This window comes from Schistocerca piceifrons, chromosome 3, assembly GCF_021461385.2.
Source record: "Schistocerca piceifrons isolate TAMUIC-IGC-003096 chromosome 3, iqSchPice1.1, whole genome shotgun sequence".
NCBI lineage: Eukaryota > Metazoa > Arthropoda > Insecta > Orthoptera > Acrididae > Schistocerca > Schistocerca piceifrons.
Genome location: NC_060140.1, coordinates 286,812,505 through 286,826,535, shown reverse-complemented (window position 1 = coordinate 286,826,535; position 14,031 = coordinate 286,812,505). Strand labels below are relative to the sequence as shown.

General features: G+C 36.6%; 1 protein-coding gene and 1 non-coding gene across 6 annotated transcripts in view; one reads left to right on the top strand and one right to left on the bottom strand.

Moving 5' to 3' along the window:
* Positions 1-13,088, top strand: part of LOC124787711 (dnaJ homolog subfamily B member 6-like) — a 314,264-nt gene extending 301,176 nt beyond the window's left edge. For 4 of the 5 annotated variants that reach the window (XM_047254548.1, XM_047254549.1, XM_047254547.1 and 1 more), the window contains 4 exons: positions 3,466-3,570; positions 4,918-5,097; positions 7,427-7,685; positions 11,394-13,088. In XM_047254548.1, the coding sequence (XP_047110504.1) occupies positions 3,466-3,570; positions 4,918-5,097; positions 7,427-7,685; positions 11,394-11,493 (644 nt within the window). In that variant the 3' untranslated portion in view covers positions 11,494-13,088. The remainder of the gene's footprint in view (positions 1-3,465; positions 3,571-4,917; positions 5,098-7,426; positions 7,686-11,393) is intronic. The other variant, XM_047254550.1, reaches the window with a different exon arrangement.
* Positions 10,189-10,263, bottom strand: Trnat-ugu. Its single transcript has one exon. It is a non-coding gene; the product is annotated as a tRNA-Thr (tRNA).
* Positions 13,089-14,031: the final 943 nt, after the last annotated feature.

The window sequence follows — 14,031 nt, the reverse complement described above, 5'->3', positions numbered from 1 at the left end:
TCTCTTGAAAAGACCAGGAGCCATCAACTTTCACCATCCTACTAACATGATCTGTTGTCATCCCTTATTCACTCAGTATAAATGTACACGACTCAGTGGCTCATTGGCTCATTGGGTAGGTGGCAGTCTATATATCCAAAATACATGAACTGCATTAGTAGTTAGAATGTGAACAATCATAGGCTTTATAATAGAATGACAATAATAAAAATTGGTGCTGGACTGGAACTTGAACCCAAATTTCCTGCTAACCACGAGCAGTCACCTTTCCATTAGGTTATCCAAGCTCGCCTCATGGCCAGACCCAAACTTCGGTATGTTGTCAACCATATTGTCAATATTGGATCGTACTTCCAGAGAATACAGGCACTGCAATAGTGTACATATCCAAAGGTCCGGGATTTGATCTCATTGATCTTATTGTCTTCTATCTTACTTCTTTTACCAGTAGCAATGATTTGTTAGTATGAAAATGCTAAGCTGCATTTGGAGTCCACATTACACTGCATATTCCTCCCTTTTGGAGGTCAGGGGTATATACCACCTTCAATAATGCCTTGTAGAGAAGTATGATGATCAAACCAACATTTGGGATGATGACAGTTTTGCTTTAATATGACAGAACAAGGTGTAATTTCCAGTTTAACGGGTCTCATAGCAAATGTAGAATTTCCTCATTATTTTATGTTTCAAACACAGTGAGTTTTTGATACATTGTTCTGACTTAATAAAAATGTTGCTCTCTCAACCTCATCCCAGCCAAAGCTTACTCTGAAATGCTGTTTCTCATAGTGGCACATTGTTTACTAGATATAATTTGGTGTCCATAGATTCTGTTTGACTGTTCTGTTAAGAGAAACAAAAGTTATGTATCATGCAAAAATGTCCAATTTACTTTTCTTGCTTTTTGGGATCTTTAACATGTCTTCATTCTTGGCATTTATGTAAGAAGACTTCAATGAAAACTTGTAACTGTATAGGAAGTTTAAGAGAAACAATAAAAACAGTGACTGTTATTTTGAAATATAGTTTTAAAAAGGACTGCCGAATGGTTGTTTCCTTGAAAGTGTAGACTCACGTAAGAAGTCTCAAGGGAAAAAAAATTAACCTGTGTGTGTGTCTGTTTTTTCTAAAAGAAAGTGTTCCTTGTAAAAAGAAGAAACTTTATCCATTTTGTATTTTTCACTGATCACATAAATTTCCTTTGAGATATAAGGAAACTCGTCAGTACCGTATGACAGGACTTGATTTTATATGTCGCATATATTGCTGATAATAAGAAACATACTTTGGCAGAAGTATCAACAGGACTTCAGAGCAGGAAGCAGAATCTTGAAGCAGGCTGTCAGGTTTTTCGTGTGATACTACCATCAGATTCTGACCCCTCTATATTCAACTCTACTATTCTAAATCATGACAACAACAACAATAATAATTTGAATTGTACTGCATATCAGACTTGAAGAAAAAATGTCAATTTTAATTTGGCAAGTGGCAAATGAGTTACATTTTGTACTGTGCATGTCAGTTACTAAACAATCATAGCCTTTTTTCAGAATATAACTGTATTGTAATCTATTAACTTGGCTGGATGCTATCAGTCTTCTATAGTGATTATCTTTAAGTGTCATTTTATGTAAAGTTACCCTACTATTTACCTTCCAGTGAAGCACTGAGATACATTGTTGTGTGTGTGTGTGTGTGTGTGTGTGTGTGTGTGTGTGTGTGTGTGTTTTTCGTTTATTCTTGTTATCTTGGCAGACTGATATTTCTCATCTACTACGTGTGCAACAAATATTGTGCCATCGTGAGAAACCATGCGGTATGTTCAGCAATATAGAGAACATAAATTTCACGGAATGATACTCAGTAGATTACCAAATGACATTACCTAATCCTTTCCTATTTTTTATTTCTTTGCTGGAATTGTATTTCTTCCAGAATGATTTTTCACTCTTCAGTGGAGTGTGAACTGATTTGAACCTTCTTGGCAGATAAAACAGTGTGCTGGATCAGGACTCAAACCTGGGACATTTGCCTTTAATGGGCAAGTGCTACACAAACAGAGATATCGAAGCACGGCTCATGATTTGCCCTCACGGCCTTATTTCCACCAATGCTACATACTTTTTCTACATTTATTGCTATTTTAGCATTATAATAACATTATGAAAAGGATAGATTGCTTTACACCACACAAAAATGTTGAGTGGCAGACAGGCGCAACATACAGTACTCTCTTGTTGTGCTGCCTGTGATTTAACATACCTTCAATACCGTGAATAACAAGATAAGCTTTTCATAATTGTTATTATTCCATCCTGGATTTTTTATTAGCATTATGAGTTACTGAATCATTTCCATCAGTATAACTGAAAAAAGCCCTACTCTTTGAATTGTGCAATTATGATCAGATTGAAAGTAACATGGGACACACTTCTAGGCATGTTGGAGAGATCAAACAGGCAGCCTAAGTAAAAGATAAGGTAATCTAATAATTGGAAAAATAATTTATGGACAAATATTAAACAGGAAGATGATGTGCTTGCCTGAAATCGGGCCAGTGAGATTTTTTATTTTTTCCACTTGCTTTGTGTTGTCAGGAGCTTGATATTTCCAGTTTTGACTACTTACATCATTAAGCAGTTGTTGCATTTGTCATACAAACAGTTTTGTTTTATGTGCATTTTTCATATAGTATCTGCAATGGTTTTCTCTGCTGCTGCACATTTTCACAAGGCTTGTAGGGTAATTTATATCACAATTTTAGTAAGGTACCCACTATTTGCACTAGTGAATTCCTTTTATTTTTAAATCTGTGGCTTACAAAAATACTACAGTTGATAGCAATAATCCCACACTCCTTGATAATTTAAGTTGTTCCATTAAAATTATTTCTTCAGAATATAAAAAAACAGCCAGTCTTGCACCTTGTAAGAGACAGTAGAGTAAATGGCAGCAAATAATACAGTAGTAAGCCACATACTCTTGCAACTTGCATAAAGAAAAACTTGGCGACTAACTTGTGTACATGGACAGGCTTTACTTTTGAGAGGTAGATGAGATTTGTTAAAATACATGTATATTGTTGCATGTACATTGCTATAGTTTAACAACTTTCAACACAACTGGAATTACTTGATTGTTTTGCAACAGGCTACAATTTGAAATCTGAGAAGTGGAAGAATCTAGCATCACAATGTTTTTCTTTTTTAAAATTTTTTACAAGCCATTTCCACAATTGTTGCTGCAAATGCTAATACCTGAGGCAGTGGGAAGATGGTAACTGGAATGGCATTTACCTGTGTTAACTTTTCTCATGTGTTGCTCTGGTTTAACCTATTTTGAACATTTAACTGTTTGAATACATGTGAAACTAACCAGATTCTCAAAGCCATGGTGAGAGAGCGAATTTTTGTGTAAATGGCTTGTGAAAGTAATCTTCTTTCCTCATATTCACTGCAGAATCAAAACGGCGAGTGTACGACCAGAGACAGAAGGCATCAGCAAGGTCCCCGCGAAGCTTCAATATTGGAGGGTTTTTTGAGACACCTTTCCGTCGTTTCTTCGGTATTTCTTATTTTTAAGATCTCAGAGTGCTTAAAACACCATCTCCCATTGCTAATCAATTAATATGATTTCTTTTTGAGTAGATCTGATTTCTAACCACAAAATGGTGTTTTTCCCACAGCCTAACATCTTTGAAGTCCACATAAAAATATCAGGGATGGTATTGCCTTACTTTTAAATTCTAGTATATCAGAGTCCTATCCCTTTCATAGTCATATATGCTTAAATTTGGCTTCAGTGGAGGGAATTAGTTGATAAGTGAGAAGGCACAGATAATAATTGCTTCAAGTAAGATTTTATTACTGGTAAATATGCTATTTAATTGAACCTTTTTCTGGGATCATATGGTATCATGGCAATTAATATGTAGTACGAACACTTGTGTATGCTACTTAAAAAAAGCTAAATTCTTTAAATAAATGGAAAAATTTCCCCCATAGCAGAAATCAAATGTGAGCAGTTCTAACTTTCTGCCTCTTCCCTGTTATATAAACTGCTGGCAAAATCAGTTAGTGAACAGTAAAAATGTAAAAAGTTCAGTTCATTACAGGTAGTGTGTGAAATTGTTTAAATGTGTGTCGGTAAGGATCACGCCTGATACATCCTTCTATCTTTGCAAGGATTGTCTACAGTCAGAACAGCAGTTACAAAATTTTTGTGCTACATAAGCATTTGCACTATATACTACTTCTCTATTTAAGTCTGACACACTAGGACTCTTCAGTTCTTGGCAACACTTGTAAGTTGCAGACATCCTCTTTATTACAAGCTTATAACTGAAAATTAGAAAATTTTGCATCATTGTTACACTTCTAAATTAATTATCCTATTTTGAATGTGTGGATATAAGAAGTAATTCCAATAATGAACATGTTGCTCATAAGTAATGAGAAATGTTGAACTTCACCCATGAATCACCCTTCTTAACCTGTTATTTCCTTGTCATTTGTTTTATGTACCATGAAATACAGTAACAGTTTGGTTTTGCCAGCATTTATGGCTATAATGCTGTGATGAAATGTGGAGGAGGAAGATAAATATTTTTTGTTTTACCTTGGTGTTGATGCATGTGTGTTGCTGGATATCAAACAGCTTTTACTAATCTGCTAATATTAACATTTTCATAATGCCTTACATAGTATTAAATTCATATTATATTGTACATCAGAGTAAGACTGTAAATACCTCTTCAATATTGATTTATCTTGGAATTACTTAGTTTAATGAGATGTCAATGAAAATACATTAAAATAAATCACATACAAAATGCATGTATTGCGGGTATTCTAGGTTTATGATGATTAGCTGGTTTGTGTGTACTGCATTGTTCTGTCAATGTTGTTCCAGAGAAGAAACGCCGTGTGTATGATCAGTATGGTAAAGAAGGTCTTGGCCAAGGAGGAAGATCCAGAGGCCGGCATGATGATTTCTTTGATCCAAATTTTGCTTTTCCATTTACATTCCGAGATCCCGAAGACGTCTTCAGAGAATTCTTTGGCAGTTCACCGTTCCAAGATGTTTTTGGAGGCAAGTATTAAAACTTTGATGCAATGCAATTACCAACAGCTTTTTTTTGTGGTATAGTGTAATATGATGGCAATAATCAAGTAAACTCATTGAAATTAGGACACGATATATGTGTAATTTTGAGGACACATTTCAAAATCGTGCATAAATGCAGCTCTGGTGTAATCTCCTGATGATGATGATGATGAAAAATTTTCAAAATGCCACTTGCTGGACTAAATAATCATCCACAGCATTAATTTTTAAATTAAAATTATCTTGTGGAGGGGAGGACAGTTTCTTTCTGTAACACAGCATCCTGGTTTTCATAATACGTGACACACAGATGCATCATGTTCTTTAAATTTTCAGCAGGCCTACAAGATATTTTAAACATCACATGAGCCATGAGGAGAAGTAGTAAAGTAAAATAATAGGTAAAACAGACAGTAACTATCATGATGTCAAAAGTTAAAAAAAATTGTGAACCGTTTGATAATGAAACGGAAGGTCAAAAAATGTGGGGATAGTCTATCCTGATGAACATCTGTTGGAAAAAAGTAATCATGATCTAAGAAAAAATGTATTGGCAGACTACATGTAATTTCTTGTTTGGTGCTGGGCCTTTCCAGATGACGTAGCAGTCCTCTCCAAAATAGAAAAGAAGTGATGAACCCCTGAGAAAAACTTCAAGAAATTGCAGACAAAACTGGACTCCAAATCTCATAACTGGAGACCCATTTAGCAGAAAAACTCAGTACCTTGGTGGATAATCCATACTAATTCAGTCTGACAAAATGTCCCAGATATATAAATGTTGATATCCAGCGAAAAATATGTCAGGCTTAAATCTTAAATGAAGTAAAACAAGAACAACTTAGTATCTCTGAATGCAAAACCCACAAACTACCACACATTAATCAAAGCACAAGCGTTGCGTGCTTTGGAAACATTGATAATTAGGGGCAGATCAGTAAGACAGAAATGGATTAAAGAAAAATTCTGATGAAAATATTTGCCCAATCTTCATAAGTGGAGCTCAGTGAAGTTTTGGGAATTACATTGGCCTCTTCCTTTTTCTTTTTATTTATGTGCCAGTTGGAAAGCTTTATCTTGCAGACACAATTCTCTGAAATAAGTTCGTCAATTCATTTGTTAATGATTTCACACTAGGATATTGGGGAAAAGACTATATGAGGCGGCCTGCATCTGATAAGCAAAGCCAATCAAGTAAATCAAATAAAACGTGTTCTGTGGCATTTGACGTGAACATGGATTACAATGGGTACTGTGTGTAGTGCAGGTGATGCCAGAAATTGGTAGTATGTATGCTACAACCAGCAGTATGTAGCAATAAGTAATTTTTTAAATGTGCATAGAATTCTTCAGAAGTGGTACAACAGGCAATACATTTGCTGTCGGGCTAGGTTCTTAACATCTCCATAATTTTCACTTCTGCCTGTCCACTAATTAGTAGTATCATGCTACTAACAGGAAAAAGGCACAGGTGTGTCACTTCCATTAGAACCATGTTTGGAATAACAGTAAGTGACTTCCACAAAAATTTTCTATTTGCAAGTGTTGAGAACAGGGCTGGCTTGAGAAGATTTTTCCACAAAAGTGACTAATCATTTTGTGCCCCCTCTCCCCACCCTCCCCCTTTACACACTTTCGCATGTGCCAGTTTTAGCTACTAATAGTGGTTTGCCCTGTATACCGGTCTTGCACTTCAGCTGCTCTGGCACTCCTCTTAGTTTAGCACCCCATGTGGCCACAACTAATTGTGATACTTTGTGTGTAGAACTGTTACAGTTGTAGTGCCTTTGGAAGCCCTACCAACTTAGCGCCCCAAGTGCGGCTTGTGTCGCATGGGCTTTAAACTTGCCCTGGTGGAGAATGAGAACAGATTTCCATGAAGCAAACAACATAAAAGCCTAAAATGATGATTGCCCACAGACACAAATTTTTCAGCATGTTTAAAAACAAAAATTGTCTCGTTCAGGTTTTTCTGTTAGAGGTTTTTCTGTTAGAGGTTTTATAGCTTTGTTCTTATAAATGTGGCATTTTGCATTTGCAGAAGTAGAAGTAATCTGACGTTTGAGCTTGAGATAGTCTAGAGAATTCATAATAGCCATCATAAACTTATCTATTGCTTAAAGAAATTTTTTACTTCATAAAATTCTAAAGTCAGGCATGAAAATTATAAAAATATCATGCTTTATACTTTTCATAGCAACAGGTAACGATCCAAGTTTCATAGTTAGGAGGATCATGGTGGTGTAATTTTGTTATTTTCTGCATGGCATATTTGATTATGTCACTTCTAAATGCTAAAATTGTGTAACTGCAGGCATGGACCATGGTACACGCAGAGGAAATCGCAATGGTGGCAACAACAGCATAACATCGAGCTTCTTCAGCCCATTTGGACTGCAGCTGGGTGGCTTTCAGATAGATGATTTCTTTGGAATGGATGGAAATTCTGGTTTTACATCATTCACATCACTCAGCAGTTCAAATATGGGTGGTGGGGCTGGCAGTGGAGCTGCTGTGAAAAGGACATCTACCTCCACACGGTTCATAAATGGCAAAAAGATAACAACTAAAAAGTAAGTGCATTGTGTATGTAAACCACTTTCAGTACTCAGAAGTGGATTCATACATCTAGATAAAACAATAAAGGATAAAAATAATAATTTTATGAAGATAACAAGAAGTGTCTTTTCTTTATGCTGCAGCACTGACAATTGAAAACTTTCGTTAGCATTAGAGCAACCCACGTAGGTAAATTTCCTTAGTTTCCATTTAAGTAATGGTACCAGAAAATTTTTGTTTAGAGATCTAATTTTGATGTGTCAACAATCTAGGAAAAACAGACTGATTGTTACCATAAAGAAAACACACTTACATAAGTCTTTCGATAGGTTTGTTTATAAATAAATAAATCTTCTGCTACCAGTCACGATTTTCTTTATTTTACTATTTGCACGACGCGTTTCGAGAAATAATTCCCATTTTCAAGTGCGTTTTTATGATGTGTGTTAAGCCATTTCTTTTGATGTTGTCAGTGTGTGTGAGTCTGCTTCGTTTTGTTGACTTTTACTGTAATACATAAGAAACGCGATTTTTAGTTGGGTATCAATATTTTCTGTGAGGTTAGTGGCTAAGGTTTAAGAACAATTTGTACTTACAATTTTCTAATGGTCCATTTGTGTAGAGAGTCACACACACTTAACATCACACACAACTTGTACATTTTACACATCGAAAATATCTTATATAAACAAAACAGTTACAAAGATCTTCTTATAGGTAGTTCACAGAGATAAGATATTTTCGATGTGTAAAATGTACAAGTTGTGTGTGATGTTAAGTGTGTGTGACTCTCTACACAAATGGACCATTAGAAAATTGTAAGTACAAATTGTTCTCAAACCTTAGCCACTAACCTCACAGAAAATATTGATACCCAACTAAAAATCGCGTTTCTTATGTATTACAGTAAAAGTCAACAAAACAAAGCAGACTCACACACACTGACAACATCAAAAGAAATGGCTTAACACACATCATAAAAAGGCACTTGAAAATGGGAATTATTTCTCGAAACGCGTCGTGCAAATAGTAAAATAAAGAAAATCGTGACTGGTAGCAGAAGATTTATTTATTTATAAACAAACCTATTGTATCTACAGTCGCAGGCTTTCAAAAACCATTTATAATGGATCAAATCAGATAAGTCTTTCGGCCACAGCCTTCATCAGCAAAAGAGAGGCACGCACCATTCACACGCTTAAGCAAGCATACCCCATGCACACATGACTGCCAACTCCAGCATATCAGGCCGAAATGCGACTATCACGTGAGATGCAAGCAACCTGGCGAGGGTGGGGAAGGGGAAGGGATGGTAGTGTGGGGTTGGGGAGTGAAATGAACACTGTCTGGTAGAGTGCGCAGCTATTGGAATACCAGCAAGCGCAGTGTCGGTAGGTTGTAGGACAGGGAGGTGCAGAAAAAAGGAGCTCCTTTTGAGAGGAGGGGGGAAAAATGGGTGGGTGCATTGGCAGAGGGTGGCAAATAAACAAGGTGGGAGTAGAGAATGAGGAGATGATGATATAACAAGGGTTTGGAAACTGTTGGGTGGAGGGTGTTGTGACAGTATGTTACTGTAGGTTGAGCCCAAAATGAATGAGAGAGCAGAGAATGCGTTGTAATGACGACTCCCGGCTGCGTAGTTCGGTAAAGCTGGTGGTGGAGGGAAGGGTCTGGATGGCTCGGGTAGTGAAGCAGTTTGTTATGTTCAGATGCATCTTGTGCCACAGGGTGATCTACCTTGTTCTTGGCCATAGTTTTGTGGTGGCAATTTATCCTGGTGGACAGCTGGTTGGTAGTCACACCAGTATAAAGAGCTCTGCTATGATTGAGCTGGTAAATGACATGGCCATTTTCACAGATGACCCAGTCCCTATTGGGGTAGGGTAAACCTGTAACAGGAGTGGAAATGGATGTGCTGGGTGGGTGGATTGGGCAGGTCTTGAACTTGGGATGTGATCCTTGTGGCAAAGGGTTGGGATTGGGAGTGGTGTGGGGATGGACTACGATGTTGTGGAGGTTGGGTAGGCAACGGAAAACCACTTCAGGAGGGGTGGGAAGTATCTCTGGTAGGATGTCCCTCACTTCAAGGCATAACAGGTAATCAAAGCCTTGGTCCAATCCGGGCTGGTACTGAGTGACAAAGGGGACACTTGCTTTCGTGGCTGGCTCTTGGGGCTGGTGGGAGGATTCGGGGAGTGTGGGGTAAGTGCATGAGAGATCTGTTTGCCAGACTAGGTCCGGGGGTTGTGCCTGTCTATGAAGGCTTAGGTGAGACCCTCAGCATACTGAGAAAAGGAGTTATTGTCACTGCAGATATGTACTCCCCAACTGGCCGGGCTGTATCGGAGAGGTTTTTTGGTGTGAAGGGGATGATAGCTGTCGAAATGCAGGTACTGTCAGTGGGCTTAATGTGGCCAGAGATGCAGATGGAGCAATTAGAGAGGAATTCGAATTATATTAATACCGTCAAGTGCTCACGGGCGTTGATATACATCAACGGGGACAGTTGAAAATGTGTGCCCCGACCAGGACTCGAACCCGGGATCTCCTGCTTACATGGCAGACGCTCTATCCATCTGAGCCACCGAGGGCACAGAGGATAGTGTGACTGCAGGGACTATCTTGCGCGCACCTCCCGCGAGACTCACACTCTCGCTTTGTATGTCCACACACTACAGTCGTAGTGTCAGACGCCGACACACTCATTACTCGTGGAAGACGTTCTGTCCAAGTCCCGTAAGAGTTCGGGGAATATGTGTGCCTCCGCACAGGAGGAGGAGGTCATGGCCGGTATTGTCAGAACTATATATTTATATGGATATGGTGTCTGTTCTTTCGACACCATATCCATTTAAATATAATCAGAGAGGAGGTGGTAACATCTAGGAAGGTGGCACACTGGGTTGAGGAGGACTACGTCAAGCAGATGGGAGAGAAAGTGTTGAGGTTGTGAAGGAACAAAGATGTGTGTCCTGGTCCTGAGTCCAGATAATGAAGATATTGTCAGTGAACCTGAACCATACTAGCCTACTGTTCAGGTCTTCATGAAAATTTTTGAAAGGTTATTGTTAAGTCTTACAAATTTTAGGGGAGTTAAATTTTTATTCTGATACTGAATTACTAGAAATTCCTTATAGCTATCAGTACACTTATTTCATCAATCAGAAAAGTTTGTGTAATTCATCATTCCAAGGGTAAAAGAAGACATTAAGAAGTACAAATCTTAAGCACTTTCAATCACATTGTCTTGTCCCTCTCATGAAATATAACAAAAGTACAGAATTCAGGAAAGGTGTGTGTCTTTTCAGTTAAATGAGATGAAGACTAAGAAAACCTATTTTTAGGAGAATAAGATAATTACAATACTTAAAATCACAGTGCAAATAAGAAGTAAAACTTGGTTTGTTTCAGAAAATTTACTCAAGGTTTAGCTTAATGATTATACTCAACGAAAGTGTCTAATAAAAAGCAACTTTGTGTTACCATGCAGAAGACAATATAGTTACTATTTATTTAGAATTGAATCTGTTCTTTGTTGTTTCAGCAATAGTCTTTGATCCAGGTTCCTTTATTCACATCTCAAAAGCTAGTTTTTGTCAAGTGGCTGTACATAATGTTTTTGGACTTCATTATTCGATTTAACACATGATAATTTATATCAATTGCAATTTAATTAATTTATGATAAACACATAAATGCAGGTAATTTTATTTTGCTTCTAGGATTGTAGAAAATGGAAGAGAGACTGTCATGGTGTATGAAAATGACACCCTAACTTCAAAGACTGTCAATGGTGTTCCTCAGGCACTCACGCAGAGTTGAAGTGGTCGAACCTGAACTAAGTGAAATGTGATGGACTGATAAATTTACAAGTTAAAATTATTTGATGGTGGTATAAGACAGATAGAACTATTGATGAGTTTATGTGAAATAAATACTTATCCATCTACACATCAATTTCTGAATAAACAAGTGACTGACATGAAACTTGCCATTTTGGAGTTTCCAAACTCACTTTTAAACAGACTCTTCATGTTGTGGATTCTTGAGGCAAATGTGTGGCATTGTATTTCTGTCTACCATTATTTTCCCCTTTGATTCATTTCTGTAATGTAAAAGTATATGATCTTCGTACTGTTTCTAACTCTATTCAGTGGTAAGTTTCATCAGTAGTAAAAAGAATTGATGACCAATAAAAATTTTTGTTCACTTGAGTCACATTGTAGTTTTGCACATGTGCTATTATGAACAAACTGTATAAATTATTGTTGTAATCTGTGGATTATCAAATAAGTGGTATCATTATTGTAACATTAAAGAAGCCTTGAAACTGATTCTTGTCTTTGTGATTGTGAACTGGCACAGAATATAACAAGCACACAACATTCTAATACCACCAGAAGAAAGAAAGTAGCCGAGTAAATTCTTCACAGGACATGAACAGGTGGGCTGAACTATGATTAGATTAAATATGTACAGAAAAAATGTTTGACATTTTGGATGTAAAATGGCTTATCTCAAGCTTGTTAAAGTTGTTGTTACTGTATTATAATTTCGTGTGCTGTTAAATATCCTTGTCACTGTTGATTGGCATTATAGCTATTATGTAAAGAACTTATCAGTGTTTCATAAAATGTTAGATGTACTACATTTGTGTAATCTGTGTGCATACCACACTTCTCCTCCCACTTATGCCATTGCTTGATAGTTTCTTGCAAATGGCATGATAGCTGTTTTAATATTATAAAAATCTGCCAGCATTCATATTAGCATTGTAAATATCATTTGTTGTCTGAGAATGTATTAAAATAATTGGGTGTTTCGTATACAACATTCCTCTGCAATCTGTGCCATTTTCTAAATTTAGGATCAACTGCTCAATTTTTGAGTGACTTCCTGAGAGGACTACACTGCTTCTCTTCATATTTTAAGGCAAATGTGAGCCATATTGATTTACTGGAGATCACAAGTGACAGTACATAAAGTAAGAAAGAATGAAGTAATATTGTCAGTGAACAAAAGACTTCTTAATTTAACTCATTGAAGCTTCAAGATATTTTCATCTAGCTTACTTAAACATAATTGTTGAATTCTGCACTCTGTGATTTAATGATTATGATCTTAGTTATAATGCAGTATGAATTGTGAGAGTGATAGTTTGAGTTCATTAACGTTATTCAGTTAAGAGAGAATGTTCCTGTTTTTTGATTGTTTATTAGAGGCAGTTCCTGAGAAACCAGGAATAGTGTTTTGTATTTTGTAAAATGAATTTTAAGTACTTAAGGTGAAACTTGGCCAGAGTGAATGTCATATTTAATTTAGAAACATTACCCTACGCTTGGGTGGATGGCGATATTTCTTTTTAATTTTGTGCGTTGTATTATGTAAGAGTAAAAATAAACAATGTTTAGTAACAATACCAGTCTCCTTTCTCCAAAAATTGTGCACTAAATGGATCTTTACAGATAATTTAACAGCCATTACAATTCTTGCAGATTCGTAAAGAAAATTCAGAGAGCTGTTTCGAGATAGTAAATGATCACACAACAGATACTGAATAAATGTGAAAGATTATTTCTGCTTTTTTACACAGACATACAAACTGTGATTGACATTACCAGCCCTATATTTTCTTTTAATAGAACTTTACTACAAAGGTTGGGTTGTCCATGTTGACTGAACAGGGTGGAAAAATGGTAAGAAATTGTAATCTCAGAAACAAATAGGAGTAATCGATAAACTATAATTCCCATTAGCTTCTTAATACATAGTTACTGTTAGAAAAGGCGACAAATGGTGCGTAATGACAATGTAGAATAACATGATAGAAAAGAAGGTGTGTATGCATGTTTTTGAAAAATCTATGCTTATTAGTCATCACATATCAAATTTGTGTGTCTTTTTTTCTAAGTTCCTGCTGCAAGTAGATCGTCTGCTGTGTGGCAGGCATTCATAGTGAGTTTTAATCCAAAATTTTGTAAATTCATAGTGAGTTTTAATCCAAAATTTTGTAAATTCATAGTGAGTTTTAATCCAAAATTTTGTAATTGGAAAGAGTATTTGCAATGTGAAATCCACCAGCAGCCTGCGGAATACGCAGACATGGTTAAACTATGGGAGTTTGCTTAAATGACTTGAATTGCTGAAGAATAAAAGCAGAAAAGCATAAAAGCATTCGCATCTACAGGGTTACTCTGCAATTCGCAGTTCAGTGCCCGGCAGAGGGTTCATTGAACCGAACCACCTTTAAACTATTCTGGTCTCTTATTTTATATGATGATTATTTCTCACTATATAGGTGGGTGCGAACATAATATTTTCTCACTCTGAGGAGAAAGTTCGTGAATAGTTTCATGAGGT